At 48.2% G+C, this 23579-nt stretch overlaps 1 protein-coding gene across 4 annotated transcripts in view; it reads left to right on the forward strand.

Moving 5' to 3' along the window:
- The window catches only part of HCCS (holocytochrome c synthase), a 128409-nt gene extending 126733 nt beyond the window's left edge, over positions 1–1676 (forward strand). For all 4 annotated transcript variants that reach the window (XR_014960604.1, XM_085601500.1, XM_085601499.1 and 1 more), the window contains one exon: positions 1399–1676. Coding sequence is in view for 3 of the 4 variants with exons in the window: in XM_085601500.1 (XP_085457626.1) it covers positions 1399–1597 (199 nt within the window). In the remaining variant the exon portion in view is untranslated. The remainder of the gene's footprint in view (positions 1–1398) is intronic.
- The last annotated feature ends 21903 nt before the right edge of the window (positions 1677–23579 follow it).

The following is a 23579-nucleotide window of genomic DNA, read 5'->3' on the forward strand; positions in this document are numbered from 1 at the left end:
CAAACAAGCTGCCACTATGGAGGGACGCGGAGCACTTTGAAGGATTAAATCACTATATCGGGAATCGCCAATACAGGCCATATTTACGGAGTATTCTTGGACCACTCAGTGGGGGCATCACCTCCCATGGTGGCTGACCACGCCTTGCACTGTGAGACTACACAATAATATAAGACATTAGACTCAGCAACATACGTGATTAAATTATATGTAACTCTATCTCAGCAATGGCTCAGCATTGACCTACACAAGATATATTGAAGATCACACGTACATTCTATCACGTGAAATTAACATTTAACAGCATCGATCTACGATAAAGACTCCGTTGCCCCGGTATTGCACTTGGAACTTGCATTACAGGAAATGTGTTTTTCCCCCCTTTTTTATTTGCCTGTGTGACACTGTGCCCGATTTGGACAAGGTCCTGAAGAAGGTGGTTAACGTCTCGTGTTTGCCCACTGAAACGTGCGTCGACCTCGTGTGTCCAGACCTGATTGTTGTTTTTGTACATCTTTGTGGAAATGGTTTACATCTTTTGTTTTTCCCGAAAAAATCCTGATGTGCACAAGTGTCTTGTATGAATGTGAACGATTGTGAGGAATGTATGAGTTGAATAGAAGGGTTGTTATGTTATGGGGGCCAATTATTTTGTATTTAATATTGTATGATTAACTGTTCATATGTATATTCATTATTATAAAAAGCAAAAAAAATCGTTTTATCTATTTCAAAACATGGTATTTAGTACATTGAAGTAAAAAAGGAAAAAAGTTTGTGAAAAAAATAAATATGACTTAATAAATTCTATTTGTGTTGTAATTTTATAAATATCTGATGAATGGCACATTTTGATACCCATACCAGATTTAATCTCTTGTAAAAGAAATATAGGTCATAGGGGAGTGTTTTTCTTCATTTTGGTCGGTTTAGTTCCCCTCTTACTCCCAGACCTCATTCGCCCGTCAGAGGGGGTCCCTTGCCTCGCTAAAGGAATGAACTCTACCATTGTATGACATGCTCTTAGCTAATCGCACGCTATACAAGCATCAAACCTATTGGCTTTGCTAGCGCTTGGCTATGGACGCACTCCCCTTGCAGATGAACAATACGTGATTTGATGTTTTGTGTTGTGCTCCAACTCTTCCCATAAAATATTGGAATGGTTTTTATGTAGCAGTGCTAAAGTGAGTCACTAGCCCAACCTTGAAAGCTGCTACATTGTACTGTGTTTGTATGTTTGGTAGTGGATTTTGCCAACATATTCCTTTTTGTTTATTTAATTATTTTAAAAGGTTAATTATTTACACGATTGTTTAATCTATTGTAAAATATTTCAACCATCATTGATACCCTGCTAACATGGAATTAAAAAATTTGTTTTGCTTTCTCTTTAAGATATGAGCTGCCTTTCGACCGACATGATTGGATCGTTAATCGGTGTGGGCAAGACGTCCGATACATTATTGATTATTATGATGGAGGAGAAGTAGATAAGAACTATCAGTTTAGCATCTTGGATGTACGCCCTGCATTTGATTCTCTGACTGCTGTGTGGGACAGAATGAAAGTAGCATGGTGGCGCTGGACATCGTGAGCTTTTGTTTTTTAAAATAAAATCTATTTAATTAGGCTGCTATTGTAAAGTAAATAAAAGTCACGGTTTAATATCTGGATTTAATCTGTTTATTGATGAGTATGTTGCTGTTTTAATAAAGGCATTATTCTTTGGAGCCTTTCAAACATATCTATATGATTGTGACCAGTTTGAGTCTTCAGAAGCCATTCTCCCTAATTGATGTGGGTGAATTAAAGTGTGTAATGCTCTTAAGTTCACCCATCTGCTTTATCCCCAGAATGTGGGTGTAGTGCTACTGTGGAGATTCTCTGGAACACCACTGATCCTGTGTGCAGGGCCCCCAAACACTTCTTTAGTCTATGTTCTTAAGTGGAGATTTTCACCTTTCTTCAGGATGGCCTGTAAAGACACTTAAGAAAAAGACAAATAATGCAGCATATAAACATAGGCTACAGTGGCCCAAATTCATCATCATGCAGTAAAGAAAGGGCAGCAGTACATAAAATATTGGAACAATTTAAGATGTTTCCCAAACAGCAGAAATCTCCCTCACAAACCCCTTTTATGATAAGAAGGAATTGGTGCAGGACAGAGTAGCTTCATGGGCTGTCACTATTTGGCTAAAATAGAGGCTGTGCCTTTAAGAACCCAGAGACCACCAGTATCCCATTGTAGGAAAGTATGATCTTTCCGGCATAGATACCCTCACTTTTTGCCTGGTGTCAGTATGTTTTGACTGTAGTTTACTAGGATCCTGTTTAACAAGATCCCAGTGGCAGTGCTCTCTTCTCTAAATTCTATGGTAAGAACTTTGTACACCCCACACTTGGCATATTGGGGTACCATTGTAAGTCCCTAGTGTATGGTACTGAGGTACCTAGGGCATTGTTACACCAGGGGCCTCCTATAATCAGCAGTATGTCTTATGCCACCCATGAAAGCCCATGCAAACTGTGTCTACAGAGCTTCCTTTGCAGTCTCCGTGAAATTGTGCTTGCACCCTTCACTTTGGATATAAGGTTTACCTTCTATCTCGGTCACTTCACTTTTAACCTATAAGGCACCCCTAAGGCGGACCCTTCAGTCCAACTGCGGGGTGCTTTGTTCTAAGATTGTGGGTACCCATGCATGAGCAGAGGTACCCATACAAAGCCCGTACTCTATTTTCTGGGCATTGTAAGTGCGGGACAGCCATTATAAGGTATGTAGTGGACGCTGGCAAGTCTAGATGTCTAGCTACATAATGGCTGCCCGAACCTGGTCATGTTTGGTATCAAACCTGTTGGAATCATTCAACTACACTGATTCCGGTGTTAGTTGCAGGGTACCATGTACTGTGGAGCTCCTTAGAGGACCCCCCAAATACCTACCTGTGTAGCCTTACAGGGTCTGACTGCCATCCCACGATGCTGCCAATCCTGGACCGTGTTCTACCCCCCTGCTGATTTGCTTCACTCGGGCAGAGGAAGCTGAAGAAACAATTTCCAGTGAGGGAGAGGCGGGTCCACCTCTCCTTTAGAATTAGGTAGGGTGGGGATACTACTCAGCACATTTGGCGCCCTCCTTGCATAAACCAGTTTTACCCAGTTAAGGAGGCCTTGGCTCCCTCTCTGGTGGAAAACTACACAAAGAACAGGGGAGTGACCACCTCCCTGTCCAGCTCCTCGCTAGGGAGATGCCCAGAGCTCCTCCAGGTGCCCACTTGATTCTGCCATGTTGAAGCTTGACCCCAGGAGCATATGACTGGCTAGCGTCCCTGAGCCTCTCTGATAGGTGGGCCACCAGAGAAGATGTCCTTCCCCTTTTTAGGGTTACTTACGGGCTCCCCTGGGGGGGGTCCTTTGATTTGTCCCGACAACAACTTCTAGATCCGACTGCCTATCATCTGAATATTGTCAAAGGGCTCTTCTGATGTTGGACTGGAACTCTGCTGTTCTTCAAGCTAGGGCCAAAAGACAAGACTGCTCTGGTGGGAAGATTTCTCTTGCATTTTCGTCCCTGTGCTTCTCCAAGTTCTACAACTCCTTGGCCGTGCATTCTCCGAATCACCAAGGACGGCATCCCAGCTAGAAAGAATCTCCCTTTAAATGAAGGAGTCACTTCCCTGCTTCCGCAGGCACCTCTACAATGACGACCGGTTGCTGATCTGTTGTCCCACGGACATGGCCCCGCTCTGCAACACAGGTGGTGGTTTGTTGGTTCTCCAGAGGCCTGATAAATCTCTACGCATAGTTAGGAGTTTCAACCTCGTGTATCCTCTGAGGTATAGCGCACACAAATGGTCACTTGAGGGTATTGGAGTCAAACCAAACCTATTCTAGGTCTTTAAAACTTTTTCTGGTAGTGGGTCATCAAAAGATATTTGAGAGGTCATCTCACCCTCAAGTTATCGAGGCATGCTTTATCATTTGATGACTTCTCACACCGTGGTAAGGCTAGTACTACCCCGGCGGACTCAACCGAACAAAGCTAGTCTTTCCCTGGGAGTTCTTATAAATCTGTATTCTGGACAATTACACTGGGCCCTTGTTTTTGGGGCAACAGATATGAATTTAAAATGTACCTAGTGGTATACTCAAAGTCCTTTATTCTGCGAGTACTACTGGTAGGCCTAAAAACACTTAAAGTTGGTCTCATATTGTATTACTAGATCTAGAAATTCCAATTACCTAATTACCAACATGTTTAGACCTTTCTGTGAGCATGAAGAGGTCTAGGGTAATCATCAGGGTAATATAATAAGCAGCATTGCTCTATGTTCCAACCATGCAATCAGGTAAGTATTAGTACCCCACCAGTCCCTCTTGGAGAGCTGTGTAGCTATTCCAAGGCCCTCCATTTCAAAACCCCTTTGGGAATCCACCTTTGTTCCACCCAGCAAGGTTTTTTTTTTTTTTTGCAGTGGAAGGGGATGATGGAGGAGAAAGGACAGTCAAGTACATTGGAACCCACCAGAGGAATAACAGGAACAGAGAGACAAATCCCAACAACTGGGGACAAGCAAGAACAAAACGTAGTGGTGAATCTAAGTAATATAGAGCTCACTGAACTACAACTAAAAGTCTTGAACAAAGGCTTAAGATTTGTCCCAACCCAAAAATATAGTACATTTAACCTGAGAGAGGAAATTGCAGATTTCTTCCGGATTATGTGTCTGAAAACCTTTTTTATGGAAAAACCAGCAGACATAAAAAGAATACAGGTTTACAGAGAGAGCCTACGTTCAATCCACCGATTAACAGCTTATGCATTGAAATTCAATCATTTGAGAAAGCGGTCACAAGAGCGATATATTCCCTAAAAATACAGAGGCAGTGTTTTTTTCAACACTTCCAAGGTAGAGAGAAAAGCAATAACAGACCTGGCAAAAAAACACAGACCTCATAATCAAACCGGCTGGCAAAGGCAGTGTGATGATGATCCTACTAATCAAAATGTACAGACAAGAGTGTAAACAACTACTGAGTGACCTACTTGTAGGACACCCCCGCGCCGCACGGCCACCAGCTGCTGCGTGTGCCCCTTCCGCCCTGTGCCTCGCAGCCCGGCTGCTGCCGCTTGACCACGCCCCCTCCCTCGAGCCTCGAGGTCCGTGGTTGCTCCTGTGCCCTGCTGCCTCCTGTCAACCCTATTTAGATCTGTTTTTCTTATTTTTTGTGATTTCTGCATTTGTCTCCTAACTGTCAGCATTGTCCTCTTCTGTCCCTCTGTTCCCTCCCCGCTCCCCGCTTCCCGCCACCGCCGCTAAGCCCCGCCCCTTTTGCCTTCTGTATCCCTCCCCGCTCCCGCCTCCCAGCTGCCCCGCCCACCCGCGCACTTGGCCATATATGGCGACCGTGCGACGCAGGTGAGTGTGACCTACTTGTAGGACACCCCCGCGCCGCACGGCCACCAGCTGCTGCGTGTGCCCCTTCCGCCCTGTGCCTCGCAGCCCGGCTGCTGCCGCTTGACCACGCCCCCTCCCTCGAGCCTCGAGGTCCGTGGTTGCTCCTGTGCCCTGCTGCCTCCTGTCAACCCTATTTAGATCTGTTTTTCTTATTTTTTGTGATTTCTGCATTTGTCTCCTAACTGTCAGCATTGTCCTCTTCTGTCCCTCTGTTCCCTCCCCGCTCCCCGCTCCCCGCTTCCCGCCACCGCCGCTAAGCCCCGCCCCTTTTGCCTTCTGTATCCCTCCCCGCTCCCGCCTCCCAGCTGCCCCGCCCACCCGCGCACTTCGCCATATATGGCGACCGTGCGAACGCGCAGCGGTCACGCGCAGCGGGCGCGCCGATTGTGCGCCGAAGGCGCGCCAAAGGTAAGCCCGTCTGCGCCCGTCCGCGACCGGACCGCGCCCAGTGCCAGGACCCCTGGCCCTCGAGGACCCCGACCGACCCGCCTGACGTACAACGCCGCCACCCTCATCGCACTCAACACCGGCGGGACCCAGGGATGCTACCGAGCTACTCCGAAGCACACCTACGGACCCTTCAGCTGCCACGCCTGCAAGTTCACCTGCATCCGGACCTGCCCGACACCAGCACCTGCCATGCCGAACACCAGCAGCAACCACCTCAAGTGCATCCTGCTCAACACCCGCTCCGTCCACAGACACGCCATCGAACTCTGGAACCTCATCGACACCACAGCCCCCGACGTCACCTTCATCACGGAGACCTGGATGAACGCCTCCTCAGCGCCCGACATCGCCATCGCCATCCCAGAAGGATACAAGATCACCCGGAAGGATCGCAACGCCAACCAGGTGGGAGGAGGCATCGCCATCATCCACAAGAACACCATCCGCATCACGACCAGCACCGACAACTCCCCACCCTCAGCCGAACACCTGCACTTCCAGATCCACACCGACCCGAAGACCACCCTCAGAGGCACCCTGATCTACCGACCTCCGGGACCACGCACTCAATTCAGCGAGGACATCGCCGACTTCGTCAGCCCGCACGCCCTCCCCTCCGCCGACTACATCCTCCTGGGGGACTTCAACTTCCACCTGGAGAACAACAACGACTGCAACACCAGCACCCTGCTCGACAACCTCGCCAACCTTGGACTCAAGCAGCTGGTGTCCACCCCCACCCACCTCGCCGGACACACACTCGACGCCATCTTCTCATCCAGCAAAGACATCGCCTTCAGCCACGCCACAGAACTCCACTGGACGGATCACAGATGCATCCACTTCACCTTCAGAAGAACGACCATCCACCACCACCAGCAACAGGCTGCCCGAAGAAGCTGGAACAAGATCACAGCCGACCAGCTCGCCGCCTCCCTGAGCCAGCACCCTCCGGCCAGCTCAGCGAACCCCAGCCAGGCCGCCGACAACCTCACGAAGTGGATCAGCGTCTGCGCGGACGAACTCGCCCCACTGAGGACCCCGCCCAGCAGACCCGGCAGCAAGAGAGCCCCATGGTTCACCGACGAACTCAAGAGCTCCAAGAAGAACTGCCGCGCCCTCGAGAAAGCCTGGAGAAGGGAACCCACGCCGGACAACAGGACCACCCTCAAGCTTGCCACCCGGAAACACCACCAACTGATCCGCATCGCCAAGAAGACGGCTTTCAAGAACCGACTGGACAACAACGCACACAACTGCAAGGAACTCTTCAATATCGTGAAAGAGCTCTCCAACCCCAACGCCGGAAGCAACGACATCACCCCTTCGCAAGACCTCTGCAACTCCCTCGCCTCCTACTTCCACAACAAGATCGCGGACATACACAACAGCTTCAGCACCCATCCGACCCACGCCACGACCGCAGCAACGCCACCCACCACCACCCTCCGCGCCTGGACCCCGGTCAACACCGAAGACACCGTCCACACGATGAACTCCGTCCACTCCGGATCTCCGACCGACCCCTGCCCTCACCACGTCTTCAACAAAGCCGACGCTGTCATCGCACCCCACCTGCGGGACATCATCAACACCTCATTCGACACCGCCACCTTCCCCGAGAGCTGGAAGCACGCCGAACTCAGCGCTCTACTCAAGAAACCTACAGCAGACCCCACCGAACTCAAGAATTACCGCCCCATCTCTCTACTCCCGTTTCCAGCCAAAGTCATCGAGAAAACCGTCAACAAACAGCTGGCCGTCTTCCTCGAGACGAATGGATCCCTCGACCCATCGCAGTCCGGATTCCGTGCCAACCACAGCACCGAGACCGCCCTCATCGCCGCCACTGATGACATCCGAGCCCTGATGGACAACGCGTAAACAGCGGCCCTCATCCTCCTAGACCTCTCCGCGGCTTTCGACACGGTCTGCCACCGCACCCTAGCACAGCGCCTCAGCAACGTCGGAATCCAGGAGAAGGCGCTGGAATGGATCGTCTCCTTTCTCGACGGAAGAACACAAAGAGTCCGCCTACCACCATACAAGTCAGAGGCCACCGAAGTCATCTGCGGCGTCCCTCAGGGATCCTCACTGAGCCCGACTCTCTTCAACGTCTACATGAGCCCTCTCGCGGCCATCGCACGCCAACACAACCTCAACATAATCTCCTACGCCGACGACACCCAGCTGATCCTCTCCCTGACCAACGACGACCCCGCCGCCGCCAGAGCCAACCTGCACGAAGGGATGAGAGAGGTAGCCGAGTGGATGACGACGAGCCGCCTGAAGCTGAACTCAGATAAGACGGAGGTCCTCATCCTGGGCTCCTCGCCCTCCGCCTGGGACGACTCCTGGTGGCCCCCCGCCCTGGGCACCGCACCCAAACCGACAGACCACGCACGCAACCTGGGTTTCATCCTGGACTCCTCCCTCTCCATGACCAGGCAAGTCAACGCCGTCTCCTCATCGTGCTTCAACATCCTGCGCATGCTTCGGAAGATCTTCTGGTGGATCCCCACAGAGACCAGGAAGACCGTCACCCAGGCCCTCGTCACCAGCCGACTGGACTACGGCAACGCACTCTACGCCGGAACCACCGCCAAGATCCAGAAGAGACTCCAGCGCATCCAGAACGCCTCAGCCAGACTCATTCTCGACATCCCACGTCACAGCCACATCTCCGGACATCTAAGAGACCTGCACTGGCTCCCGGTCAACAAGAGAATCACCTTCCGCCTCCTTACCCACGCACACAAAGCTCTCCACGACCAAGGCCCGAGCTACCTCAACAGCCGAATCAACTTCTACGCTCCCAAACGCCACCTCCGATCCACCAGCCACGCCCTCTCCACCGTCCCACGCATCCGCAGAACCACTGCTGGAGGAAGGTCCTTCTCCTACCTGGCCGCCAAGACCTGGAACTCCCTCCCGGCCGACCTGCGCCTGACCCAAGACCACCTGTCCTTCAGGAAGAAGCTCAAGACCTGGCTGTTCGAGCAGTAGCGGCACCCCCCCCCCCCCCCCACCCCCCCCCCAAGCGCCTCGAGGCGCTCTATAAATTTCTTTGATTGATTGATTGATTGATTGATTGAGTGATGGTAGAAATTACAAGAAACTGGAAAGAGGCCCTATCACTGATATCGTAGAGGAACTGAGGTGGGGAAGTGAGCTAAAGAATGTTGATGGATTAAACACAGATCTGTGAATGGGGGTGAGTGTCTGAAACGTTTCCTCGCTCCGTCCATCATCTCCTTGTGTTTACTTTGTTCGCTCTAAGTAGGCAGGGTATGCCCAGACATGGGTCCCTTGCCCACTTTGCCACTGGATTCAAGCTAGCCTGGCTGTTGAGGGGTGTTACTCCAAAACTGCTCTCAGGATGTGTCTCTCCGGTTCAGTGAAGACCTGGCTTGGCAGTTCGGTCTGGACTGTGACTGTTCCCATGAGACACAGGGTCAAGACTGATTTGCATATAGCTGGGTCTGAATTGAGGTGGTGAAGTGAGCAAAAGAATGATGATGGACTAAACCCATATCTGTGACTGGGGGTGAGTGTCTGAACAATTTTAGCTCTCCTTCCATCATCTCCTTGTGTTCGATTTCCTGGTAGAGGCAAAACTGATAGTGCCATATTTCTATACCCTGGCAAAGATACACAAAGGCAAAATGCCTCCACCTGGACGCCCCATTGTGGCAGGTATAGGTTCAGCACTACAACCCCTGTAAAAAAAAATTACCACTTTCTACAGCCCATAGTGAAGCGAATGCTATTCTACATACAAGATACTATAGATATGGTCAAAGTCTTGAGTCAAATACAGTTCAATGCAGACAAAAATTACTCCACGCTGGATGTTGAAGCACTCTATACGAGCATCCCTCAAGAAGAGTCACTAAGAGTACTGGACAACTTATTGCAAAAAGAAGAGTGGATTTCTATAACCCCACTGAAATTTATCATGGATTGTGCTCATACAATACTGACTAGGAATTACTTCAAGTTCGAAGAAGTATTCTACTTTCAGACCCATGGGACTTCTATGGGCAGTACATTTGCCCCAGTGTGGCCTGCCTGTATGTCCACACCTTTGAAGAAGAATTAATCTATAATGAGGACAATTCATTTCTAGATCTCAGCAATGTTTGGAAACGGTACATAGATGAGATTTTTGTCATCTGGACAGGAACGGCAGATACAGCTGAGCAGTTTCTGGCCTGGATCAACAGCACAAACAAATTTCTAAAATTTACAATGACATTGAGCAACAAATTCCGTTTTTGGACTTGAAGATCAATCCAAAACAAAACATGTTGATCAGTGAAGTCTACTACAAACCCACTGACAGAAATAACACTACGACAGCAATCATCCAAAATCACTACGAGATGATCTTCCCGTGGGACAGTTCTTAAGACTTAAGACAACTTGTACAAATAAAAATGATTTCCACATGCATGCGGAACATCTGTCTGAGAAGCTGAGCAAGAAGAAATATCCCAACATCTGACTAACCGAGCTTGCATAAGAGCATTAAATACTCCAAGAGAAATATTGTTTTAAAAGTCCAAAAAGAACACACCGGATCGGCTGATCTATTTTAACCCTTTTGGCCAACACTTCAAGGAGGTCCAGAACATTGTTAAAAAAAAAAAAACACTAACATCTTGACATCAGGGTCATTGGACTTTGCAAAACCAATGTTCTCCTTTAGCAGAGCAAGACCACTCAAGGACTAACTAGTCTGTAGACGTCCAAAACTACAAAAGAAGAAATACCCAACTTACACTGTTTAATTTACCAGTGGTATCGGGTCGTGCTCCATGTGAACACTGCAGCATATGTGCCCTCACAAGAAGGTCAAAACAAGTGGACTTGGGCCTAAACACTCTCTTGATACAATGAATATTTACAAATTGTGACTCTACCAATGTGATATATCTCCTCCAATGCACCTGTGGGCAAAGATACGTGGGTATAACCACAAGGAAAGCAAAAGTATGCATAAACGGACATAGGAGTACCTTCAGATGTACAAAGAATACAACAGGGCTGATGAGACACTTCATAGAAAAAAATAACTCCGAAAACAATTTTGAATGGACCATAATGGAACAAATTCCACCTAGAAACAACAATACACAATTATTCACAGCCGAACAAAGATGGATGTATCGATTGGGCACTTCAAGCAGAGGCTTGAATTGTGAAGTACATTGGTCACAACTATAAATATGACCACCACTAGCACTCCAATACAACAGACCTGTCTATCTAAATGACAAAGGAAAGCAGGTTCCAGATTCCAGAAGCTCTTACAATAATCCGATATGCATCATTATGCACAACGTAGTGCTAATCTCTATATAGATACATCATTTTAAAAAAAATAAGATGACCATATTAATAACAAAATAAAATATCAGCAGTTTTCTGAAACCTGTTTAAGCTCATGTTTTCTTAGAGAAAGAATCAAGTCTCCTTTTTTCTCACAAAGATAACTAATTATAATGTTTTGAAAAAGGATAGGAAAGAAACTCATTAACCCTGAGATTACAAGTCTTTTAATTAAAGAAAAAGATAGATTGCTGCCCCCCAAAAAGAATTAGGACTATGAGTACCAGCAGTCCGTTATCCTACACAACAGCAGCTCTAAACGGAAAACTGAGTCAATTGAACTACAGTATCCATCACTATTGTAATTCAAAGACTAGGGGCGAGACGGCCGCGTCACCGAGAGCATTACGTCAACAGTACAGGCCGATCGCATTGAAATGGCAGCCCTGAAACTGAGCCCTTGTACTACATTATGGCAGTAGAGGTGGCCCCAGCAGGTGCTAACGCAACGCCGACCTCCTGACGAAGTAAGTCTGCCCGCATTATAACTATCGAAGACTAACCGCTTTGATTAGAAATTATACCACCAGTGTGCGACAGTGGAAGAGGTGTCCCCCACACCTTACCATGGAGCCTGTAGTCTAGTATAACTGTGGTAAGTGACAGTGTCTATATTCATGCATAAAGAAATATGAACCACATATGGTGAATGGAATCACAAATCAACAGTTTCCATTCTCTTATCTCCTACACTCCCCTGTCCCCCCCCCTTTTTTTTTTAAATAAGGTATTGTCGTATGCGCGCGTGTGTGTGTGTGTGTATGTATGTATGTATGTATGTATATATGTGTGTATGTATATAATGCTACTGTTCTGTATATACACACACATATACATATAGATATATGTAAATGCTACCATTAGTGATGGTATAAAACAAGGTGGTTACACCATGAAAAATTATCGCATGAGTCAAACGCATTTCATATTAGATTCTAGTCACAACTTTGAGGACAGGTGAGTGCAATGAGATGTTAATGTAATAATTTGTTAACAAATATCTCTTGCCCACTATGATGGATCAAGTGTTACGTTGGCGGGGAAGATGGCGGCCGGCTAGGACGCCAGGTCGGGAGCTCCGAGAAAACTGCCCTATGTGTTATCAGACCGGCTACTTTTTCCTTTCTCTTCCCCCTTTTCTCCGTTGTGGAAGAGGATGTCTTGACATCGAGTAAAGTTCACGGAATCCACTAAATACATTAAATGCAGTAGACGCCCGATATGCGATATGTAAGAGCTCCTGACAAAAATAACAAAATAACATGCCACCGGAGGGATTAAACCTATCCGCAGAAACTTACCGAGTCGGAGGACCTCGATGTTGGTGCCCGATACTCCATACTCCGAACACTCTACCCCGGCAAGTGAGGCAGGAGAAGCGGAGGTTTCCCCCTTCTACGGGGGTGTGGAGCGCTGCTCGAAAAGCTCACAAAGCCGTTCTATGAGCCGCGAGTAGAGTGTCCTTTCTATTCCGAGGCAGCGGGGGAAGTGACAGAACATTCGCAACAGCGGAAGGTAAGGCAGGGTGTGAGACGCTGTGTACAGCCGGGGATCAGCTGCAGTTGCGGTGTCCTCCTCCTAAGGGCAGACAATACTTGTGTACAGGAGGATTTTCAATACCACTAGATCCAGTAGATCTGTGTGACTGGAGCCCTAAGCAGACTAGTGATCAGGAGAGTTTGGTTATTGCGCAGAATACACTGGAAAAGAAGATATCTGAAATAAAAGTGCTTAGTTTACCCACCAGTGTTACAAAAGGCGCTTTTCAGATCTCAAGTGAGTACGGAGAGAAAAGTACAACTAATTCTTTCAAATTTGTCAGAGTTTCGCTCTGGATGTTAAAATCTAGCACTATTCAAGGCACAAGAAGTGAGGGGAGGGGGTAAATTGCCTGAAAACAGCGAAAACTGGAGGACCGAGTGTACCTACTCAATTAGAGGAGGCACAACCTAAAACACAAGCCAATGAAGTAACAACAAACACTGAGCAGGAGAAAGGCAGGTCTACCTATTGTTTAAGGAATAGGGACTTTCTCCAAACGCAACTCCAGTGGACCCTAAACAACATATTGCCCCTCGCAGTACGAAGAGAAATTCAAAAAAACAGGTTAAGCTAGTCAAAAAACACATTTCATATTAGATTCTAGTCACAACTTTGAGGACAGGCGAGTGCAATGAGATGTTAATGTAATAATTTGTTAACAAATATCTCTTGCCCACTATGATGGATCAAGTGTTACGTTGGCCCAATTGACTGAAACCTGACCCTCTCTCGTCTGTTTTCCAATTTCCTTAGGCTTCACAGATCTCCAAAGGGGACCGATAGGGTACTAATACTTACCCGACTGCATGGTTAGAATATATATCAGTGTTGTTTATTATATTATCCTGACAAAGTCTCTAGACCTCTTTAGGCTCACAGAGTGGTCTAAACATGTTGGTAATTGGAATTTGTAGGTCTAATGATTCATTGTAATTCACTATGAGACTGACTTTTTAAAGTGTTTTTAAACATACCAGTGGTTCTCGCTGAATAAAGGACTTTAAGTATACCACTAGGTACACCTTCTATTCATTTCTGTCCCCCCAAAAAACAGGACCCTGTATAATTGTCCTGAATTCAGATTTAGAAATACTCCATGGGATAGACTAGCTTCCCCCGGCTGAGTTCACTGGGGTGGTACTATCCTTACCCCGGTGTAAGAGGTTGTCAAATGATGAAGCACGCCTCGATAAGTTGAGGGTGAGACGACATTTTGATGCCCCACTACAAGAATCCAGAATAAGTAAAAAAAAAAACAGTAGGTTTGGTTTGACTGCAATACCCTCAGGTGACCATTTTTTGAGTGCTCTCTCTGCGGCCTGACCCGTCTTCTCTGCAAGTTAGGTGCCTGTAATCCATTTTGTAACTGACATGAACCGCCTCCCTGTGCACCGTGTCTGTCGTTGCCAAAACTTGTTGGTTCTCTCCTCGAAAGATCTTCAAGCTCCAAGAGATCTCAGCCCTCCAGCACCGCACAGCTCCAAGAACGATGTCCTGACTGCATCGTGGGTCTTGATCTCCTGTGTGCTGTTGAGGCTTCCGTGCGACTCCCTGTGCCTCCTGCCTGAGGGTCCTCGAGGGGGCTCAATCGATTCCTGCTGGCTCTCCTGCGTGCTGTGGGCCAGGCCCTGACTTAGCCTTGCTGGGTTAGTCCCACAGACCTTGCTGGTCTGCAACACAGTATCTTCTCCAGCGAACAGTTGTTTGCATTTGCCAAGGCTTGTTGGTGGTCCTGCTGGCCACTGATCCTCCTGCACTCGTCAACCGGTATGGGACAGCTCGTTGAAGGCTCCTGTGCTCCTGCATAGTCGCCTGGTCTCCGCAGCTGCGACTTCAACCACACCGTGCTACAGCTTCTTTGCCTCCTGGTCACCTCTGGGGGGGGGGTGTGGACTCTGTCCCCTCTGCTTTCAGGTTCTTCTTGTCTGGGTTCCACATCCTGGTTCCAGCGGACTGGTCCAGGAGACTCTGTAGCAGCTGCTCTTCCACAAACCTCCATTGGTGTTTATGGGCGGTTCTGACACCACTTCATCCCTATGCACCTGGTCTCCCTGGTGTAGGTGTCCTGGTTCCTGGGGTATCCACGGGGTGGGTGGCTCTTCAACTCTCCTTGATCCAAGTGGTTCCTTCGGGGGCCTTTGGGAAGGGTCCTAGAACTGTAAAATTCCAACGTGACTTACCCTGTGTTAACCTATGGACGTCTGACCCGATGTAGCCACTCTGCCCCCGGGCACCTAAGGGTCCCTGGCTACTCACCTTGGGTGGATCTGTTTCCCCCTGGGGTCATCCATCCTTGGGTACTACTCCAGGTTAGGTACTTAACTCACATCCCACTATTTTAGTTTATGGTTTAACCCCCCCCCCCCCCCCCCCCTCCCCTCCCGAATTGGGCCCTATGTGGTTTTCTACGCTACTTACCTTTTTTCTAAAATATTTTCCTAAAATATTCCTTGTGTGTAATTGATATATCTGGGTAGAAGATATACCAAGTTAGTGTCTAGTATGTAGTAATAAATATAACGTATTTTTCTACTCACCTGGTGGTGGTCTTTTTTTGCGTGAAAGCTTACTGACCAACTATAGTGGTACATGCAATTGCTTTACACCCTTAGCTGCTCTCCACAGCTACCCCTTGAGCTCTGTTTTTCAGGGACCTCAACACTATCACTAAGGGGTAGCCTGGACTCAGTGCACAGTGCCCCACCTTAGGTGGACACTATATACTGAGCCATCCACCTACATTGGTGGTGCAGTGGTTGGGATAAAGACCTGCATTTGCTTTACCTTTGTGTCATATGGTAATTGCACAATACTTGTTAGGTAAGGCATTTCAAGACATTTGGTTATGTGTCAAGTGTCTAGCATATTCCTTTCTCCAACCTTGTCCTTAAGTTTAGATTGCTAGAGTAGGGTACACTACACTAGCACCCTGTTCACTACTGGGGAATCTAGTCCAACTCTGCAGTCTATGTACAGTGCTCTTAGGTTCCAGGAACTTGGGACTCTGTGCAAAGCTAGAGAACTTTAGAGAGGTAGTAACCCCAGTAATTCATTTCTGTTGGAATTATTCTTCCAAGATGTCATACAGAGTCCTGGAAGACCACTGGAGTAGGAAGTCCTTGGTGAGGTGATGACCTTGAAGAGCAAGGGGTTCATACTACCACTGGCTGTCAATGGACATGGCCAGGAGATACCTGAAGAGGTTGTCCTGGATGACTCTATACCTGTAGAGGGGGGTACAGATGGTACTAGATGGGGACATGTCAGTAGGTCCACTTTCACTCCCCCTTGGTTGGCTCACAGGGTTCCTAGGAGAAGAAGGTCTTCCTCAGCATCAGTTGCTGTATCCACTCACTCTAAGTTCGACGAGGCTATCCTAGAAAGAGGGTACAGTCTGATCAAGCTTGGGAAGGCCAAACACAAGCTGAAGAGGGAGCAGTTGGCCCTTGAGAGGGAAATCCTAGAAGTGGAGGAGAGGAAGAATTTGGGGTTAGACTCCAATGGTGGCAGCAATAAAGAGACTAGAGTCAGGGAGGAACACTTTAGTTCTAGGAATCTTAGCAGGATAGTGACTTTTTCAATGGGGGATGATATCCACAAGTAGATTACTGCTATGGAGAGGGTCTGTTAAGTCCAGAAGCTCCCCCAGAAGCAATGGGCAGCTAACCTGTGGCTTTCCTTTGCAGGTAAATCTAGAGACAAGCCCCTGGCAGTAAGGGAAGATGATGCAGACAACTATAAGGTTTTGAAAGAGGCAACTATTGAAAGGTTAGAACTTACTTGTGAAGTATGCAGAATCAAGTTCAGGGATACCCAGAAGGCTTCTTCACAAGGCTGGGCTAGTTTCATGGACCATCTGCTAAGGCTCTGGAAGGCTGGTTACATGGTAGTAATGTATAGGACTATAATGGAGTGTATAGTTTGATCATGAGAGAGCACATCCTTAACTGTCAGAGAAACTGCACTAATACCTGGTGGACTCTGATCTGACCTCTCCCCAAGAATTGGGAAAGAAGGCAGAAAAATGGGTTTGCACCAGGGTGAGGAATAAGTCTCATGGTGAGGGTGACCAGAAGAAGAAAGACCAATCTAAGGCCCAATAGAAAGATGGGGAGAAACCTAAAGATAGCAAGAACGAGTATGTTCGAGGCATATAAGCTGCAGATCACACACTTGGCATAGATTGCCATCTGGTGTTGGACCCGAATGTTTGCACTTGTTTTTGTCTTGGAAAAGTCTTTGGAAGTCACGGGACAGGTGACTCCTCCTTTGGACTATAGTGCGAATGGGCATCGGCTCCATCCTCATAGTTTTTTTTTTTTTCCGCCATCGGGCTCGGATGGGTTTGTCGCGCTCTAGTTCGGAACTGTTACCACTTTCGACGCGCAATCCTTCACCCTTTCGACGGCAATGTATGAATTGTGAACTCTAATCGATGCGCATCTCTCCAGATCGAAGTCCTCGATTCCGATCGTCGACTAAGGCCTTCGGGCCTACCTGGGCCTTGGCTTCTGGCTCATGGAAAGGACGCCATTCAAGAAGTGTCCTCAATGTGGGTCGAAGTTTCCCCACACCGATCTGCATGAGGTATGCAACCTCTGCCTTTCACCAGAGCACAAGGCCAGAGACTGTCCAGCTTGTGCCTCTTTCTGCTCGAAGAACACCATTCGGGACCAACGCATGAGAAGGACCATGGCTCGCTCGTCGACCTCAATCCCCGACAACAACTTCCAAGAGGGCGTCGACGTGCCGGAGCGAGAGTGGGTCGAAGAAGGCCTCAGCAGCGCCTAAGAAGCAGACGACTCCGACGTCGAAGAGATCACTCCGGTGCAGCAGGGCATAAGTAAGAACGTCGACCCTGACCCCCTCCCTGCACCCTCGAAAAAGGCTTCGGTCACACTTTCACCTTCGGGCCCAGGTGCACACCGAGACTGCTTCCCATTCCCCGCCCTCAGGCCCGTCAAAGAAGCCTACTAAGCCTTCAGGGAGCTTGGGCTCGAGTCAGCCTGCCGTCGGTACCGAAACACAATCACCGGCACCGAAAAAGAAACCGCCCTCCGTGCCGACAGCTGCTTCCACATCCAAGCACACGGCACCAAAACCCACAAGCACCGACTCGTCGACACCGAAAAAACATTCGGAGCCGAACAAAAAACCACTCCCGAAGGGCTCTGATTCGGAGCCAAGGAAAGCCTCGGAACCAAAGAAACAAAGTTCCACAGGCCACAGAGACTGTGAAGACTCACGGTTCCAAACCAAAACAACACAGAACTGCTGCAGAGTCGGTGCCGAAGACGCCTACGGAACCAAAACGATCTGCACCGAAAGACCAACCTCCAGCAGAAGAGCTGTTCACACCAGACCCTGCTCAAAAGACTCTCATAAGGGATCCTAAAACTGGCCAATTGACTCTAAATTCTAGGAAAAGACCACTAGAGACGCCTGCACCGGCTCCACCACCTAAAAAGAGGGACATTGCTACATCTCCTCTAAGACTCCCTTTTCCACCTCCTCCTCCACCCCACCGTTCCCCTACCCCATCTCCTACACCAGTAGACGATGATGACACCTTAGATGACATGGGGGAGGGTCTGTACAATGTGCCACTAGGGGATCCTAGTTCACCTTCTTCCCCAGACCCCTGGGATGAATATAACACGCCAGGTGTCCCTAATGTTCCACAGGATGACATCTACCCCTCCAGGCCTTCCCCTCCAGAGGACACTATGGGCTTTAATCAGCTCGTCCACAGAGCTGCCCATACCACGGGGTTGCCTTGCATACAGACCCCATAGAGCAGGACTTCCTAATAGATACATTTGACACCACTGAAAGATCCACCTCAACACTACCTATGCTTAAAGGCGTTCTTAAGCATGCACCTGAAGTCTTCAAAGATCTTGTTAGGGCTCGAGTTATTAACCCCAGGATCAACAAAAAATATAAAGCTGCCCCTAACGACCCAGCTTACATTAAAGGCCCAGTACCCTTAGACTCCCTGGTAGTTTCCAGTACTAGGAAAAGGGCCAATTCTCAGACATCAGGTGACGCTCCACCACCCGACAAGGAGTCTAAACTCTTAGACGCCTCTGGCAAAAGAACAGCCTCACAAGCGACTAACATATGGCGCATCGCCAACACTCAGGCGCTGTTAGCCAGGTATGATAGGGCACATTATGATGAACTAGAGTCCATAATGCAGCACGTCTCAGATAAATACAAAAACAGGGCCAATGAACTCATACAGGAGGGTAAGCTTATCACCAACACCTCCATCCGTTGCACTCTTGACGTGGCAGACACCGCCTCCAGAGCAGTAAACACGAGTGTCCTTTTGCGTAGGCATGCCTGGCTACGCATCTCTGGTTTTAAACCTGAAGTTCAGAGCTCCATCTTCAACCAGCCTTTTGATCAGGAGATCCTATTTGGCCCAAATGTAGATTCAACCCTTGAAAAAATGAAAAAGGATACGGGCACAGCTAAATCAATGGGAGCCTTGCAGCTGCAAGCTCCCAGACGTTCCTTTTGTCGCTCACCTTACAAGGGCACACCCTGAGGCTACTCCTCAGACAACCCCTCCACCTCTTACAATGCTCCAGCCCAGTCTACATTTACCAGAGAGGAGGCTACAGAGGCAACAATAGCAAAGGCAGAGTCAAGACCAACAACACCCGCTCTGCCTCCACCCCTACCCAATGACTTCCCTCCACTTCCCCCAGACCATTCCACTCCAGTCGGGGGAAGACTACAACAGTTCCTGCCTGTCTGGACCAACATCACTACAGACAGGTGGGTGCAACAAATAGTTCAATCAGGTTACTGTCTGGAACTTACTTCTACCCCCCACACACCACCCAAACAACGCCCAATGTCCTCAAAACACAGCTCTTCTAAAACAGGAGGTGATCTTCCTCCTACAAAAGGGTGCAATAGAACCAGTTCCCCTGCAACAACAAAAAACAGGAGTTTACTCCCTGTATTTTCTCATACCAAAGAAGGACGGATCTCTCAGGCCTATTCTAGATCTCAGACCTCTAAACCTGTACATACTATCGCACCACTTTCACATGGTTACACTCCAACAGGTCCTTCCTCTCCTTTCAGAAGGTGACTTCCTTGCTACTCTAGATCTCAAGGACGCCTATTTCCATATTCCCATCCACACAGCTCACAGGAAATATCTAAGGTTTGTAGTGGACGTCCAACACTATCAATTCAAAGTACTCCCTTTCGGAGTCACAACAGCACCACAGGTATTCACCAAGTGCCTAGCGGTAGTGGCAGCCCACTTAAGAAGATAACACATTCACGTATTCCCATAGCTGGACGCCTGGCTCATAAAAGCCAGCTCATACAGTCAGTGTGTTCATCACACTCACACCACTATCCAACTACTCCACAACTTGGGGTTCACAATAAACTACCCAAAGTCTCATCTACAACCGTCCCACATACAATACCACGGTGCCACAATAGACACCTCAAAAGCATTAGAATATCCCAACTCCACCAGGATAGCAAACATGCAAGCTCTCATAAACAAATTTCAGCCTCAAAACTCTCTCCCAGCAAGAGTGTTCATGCAGCTAATTGGGATGATGGCCTCTTGCATACTCCTAGTACCTCATGCAAGACTCCACAAGCGTCCTCTCCAGGAGTGCTTAGCACGCCAATGGAACCAGGCTCAAGGTCAGCTAACAGATCTTGTGTTTGTAGACGGTCACACTCATCGATCTCTGCAATGGTGGAACACCAAGAACATTTCCAAAGGGCGACCGTTCCAAGAGCCAGTTCCACAGATAGTCATGACAGCGGACGCATCGCTCTCCGGCTGGGGAGCGCATCGATTACATCACACCATGCAAGGCAGGTGGACTCCTCAACAAAAGTTACTCCACATCAACCACCTGGAGCTACTAGCCATTTTCATAGCCTTAAAGGCTTTCCAAAAACAAATATCAGGCAAAGCTGTCTTAGTCCGCACAGACAACATGACAGCCATGTACTACATTCAGAAACAAGCCAGGACACACTCTCTGCAGCTCTCTCAACTGGTACAGAGCATATGGAGATGGGCTATACCCCAGAACATCTTTCTCCTAGCTCAACATGTCCCAGGAGTCCAAAACACCATAGCAGATCTGTTAAGCCGTCAAACGCAACAGATTCACGAGTGGGAACTTCATCCACAAGTTCTTCAGCCATTCTTTCAAATGTGGGGGCAACCAGAGAGAGACCTCTTCGCCACCCACGAAAATGCCCAAGCTTCGCTGCCAGGTATCCACACCCATTGTCCAAAGGCAATGCGATATGGATGAATTGGTCAGGCAGATTTGCGTACGCCTTTCCACCTCTCCCACTCATTCCAATGGTGGTGCGCAAACTACAGCAACATGCACTGACTCTCATCCTAGTTTCTCCAACGTGGGCCAGATGACCGTAGTACACCACACTACTGGAACTTTCTGTAGTTCCGCACCAAAGACTACATCTCTCCCCACGCCTCCTAACCCAGAACCGTGGAGAGATCAGACACCTGGAAGCAGCTCAGCTCAACCTTGCGATCTGGCTCCTGAGGTCTTAGAATTCTGTTACCTTAATCTACCCCCTGAATGCATGAACGTCATTAAGGAAGCCAGACGCCCCACCACTAGAGCCTGCTATGCAGCCAAGTGGAAGAGATTTGTAATATACTGTCATACCAACAACATCAATCCCCTAGACGTTTCTATCCAACACATCATAGGTTACCTACTACATCTCCAAAGGTGCAATTTAGCCTACACATCTATTAGGCTAAATCTCGCTGCCATAGCAGCCTTTTTACAAAATAGAAAACACCTATCACTTTTCAGAGTGCCTGCTATCAAAGCCTTTATGGAAGGCCTCAAAAGAATAATTCCACCTAGAGTACCTCCCTCGCCTGTGTGGAATTTAAACATAATTCTCACAAGACTAATGGGTCCTCCCTTTGAACCTCTGCATAAATGTGAGCTCCAATTTCTAACAGAAAATTGCTTTCCTAGTAGCTATCACTTCTCTTAGAAGAGTTAGTGAACTGCAAGCGTGAACTATTCAGGAACCTTTTCTACAAATCCATCACAATAAGGTTGTTCTCAGAACCAATCAAAAATGCCTCCCTAAAGTAATTTCTCCTTTCCACCTCAATCAGTCTGTAGAGTTGCCAGTGTTCTTCTCACAGCCACAGACAGTCGCGGAAAGAGCTCTAAATACCCTAAATGTCAAAAGAGCATTGCTCTATTACATCGAAAGAACACAACCTTTTCGTAATACCAAACAACTTTTTGTGTCATTTTCACTACCACACAAAGGCAACCCCATATCGAAGTCTGGGATAGCTAGATGGATTGTTAAATGCATACAAATTTGCTATCACAAAGCCAAACGTAATTTATCTGTTCCTCCTAAAGCCCATTCAACACGAAAGATAGGGGCTTCAATGTCATTTTTAGGGAACATTCCCTTAGATGACATCTGCAAAGCAGCTACATGGTCTACACCGCACACATTCACAAAACATTATTCTGTGGATGTGCAAACAAAACAAGCTAGTGTGGGCCAGGCTGTACTCCAAACACTATTTCAAACAACTGCAACAGGTACTGGTGGTCGCTGCTAAGGATGGGTACTGCTATACAATCTATGCTAAGTGTGTGATCTGCAGCTTATATGCGTCGAACGGGAAATGCTACTTACCGGTATGCATCTGTTCTTGGCATGTAGTGCTGCAGATCCACACACACCCACCTGGCTACCTTTTATCTGTTCCAGTACTATCTTATTTAGATACAGCATACACGGGCATCTTTCTGTCTCTTACAAAACTCCATCATTTCCCTGCTGGCGAAAAACAATCTGAGGATGGAGTCGATGCCCATGCGCACTATAGTCCAAAGGAGGAGTCATCTGTCCCGTGACTTCCAAAGACTTTTCCAAGACAAAACCAAGTGCAAACATCCGGGCCGAACACCAGATGGCGATCTATGCTAAGTGTGTGGATCTGCAGCTCTACATGCCAAGAACAGATGCATACTGGTAAGTAGCATTTCCCTTTTCACACTCACAAAAATCTTCCTCTGGGGGTGGGCCACAATCCTCCTCTTCCACTAGTAACAAACCTCCTTGGTGCTTTTTAAATCTTTTTATTTTATTTCTTTAAAGGCCATAGGACCAATGATCCCAATCTGAAAGAAACACGTTAGTTAGATTCCTCACCTTAGAATATCCCCAGGCGTCAGACTGGATCCGGAAGATTTTTCGTCAGCAATACCCCTTGCGCGTCGCTAGGCGTCGTCTGCGGCTCCGCGTCCGTCGTCGGCGTAGTGCGCCGGGATGACGTCGTCGGAGTACTTAGACGCCGCCCTCGCGCGCTGACGTCAGTTCTTCTTTTTTCCGCGCCAGTAAGCGCAGATCCGGGAGAGCTACCCCTTTAGTCAATTTTTGACTAACTTTTTGATCCTGTCATATCGACACCGGTGCCGGTAGGATGCCTGGGTTTAAAGCCTGTACGGACTGTAGCCGATTGATGTCGGTTACGGACCATCACCGCCGGTGCCTGTACTGTTTGGGCCTCGACCACGACGCGGAGTCGTGCTCGGACTGTAAGGCCCTGACCTCGAAGGCTAGACGGGAGCGGTCCCGTAAGCTCCTCGAGATTCGCCACTCGGCTCCGTGCGCCTCTCGATCCCGGTCCAGGAGGAGGTCCAA

This window comes from Triturus cristatus, chromosome 4_2 (genome assembly GCF_964204655.1).
Source record: "Triturus cristatus chromosome 4_2, aTriCri1.1, whole genome shotgun sequence".
Lineage (NCBI taxonomy): Eukaryota > Metazoa > Chordata > Amphibia > Caudata > Salamandridae > Triturus > Triturus cristatus.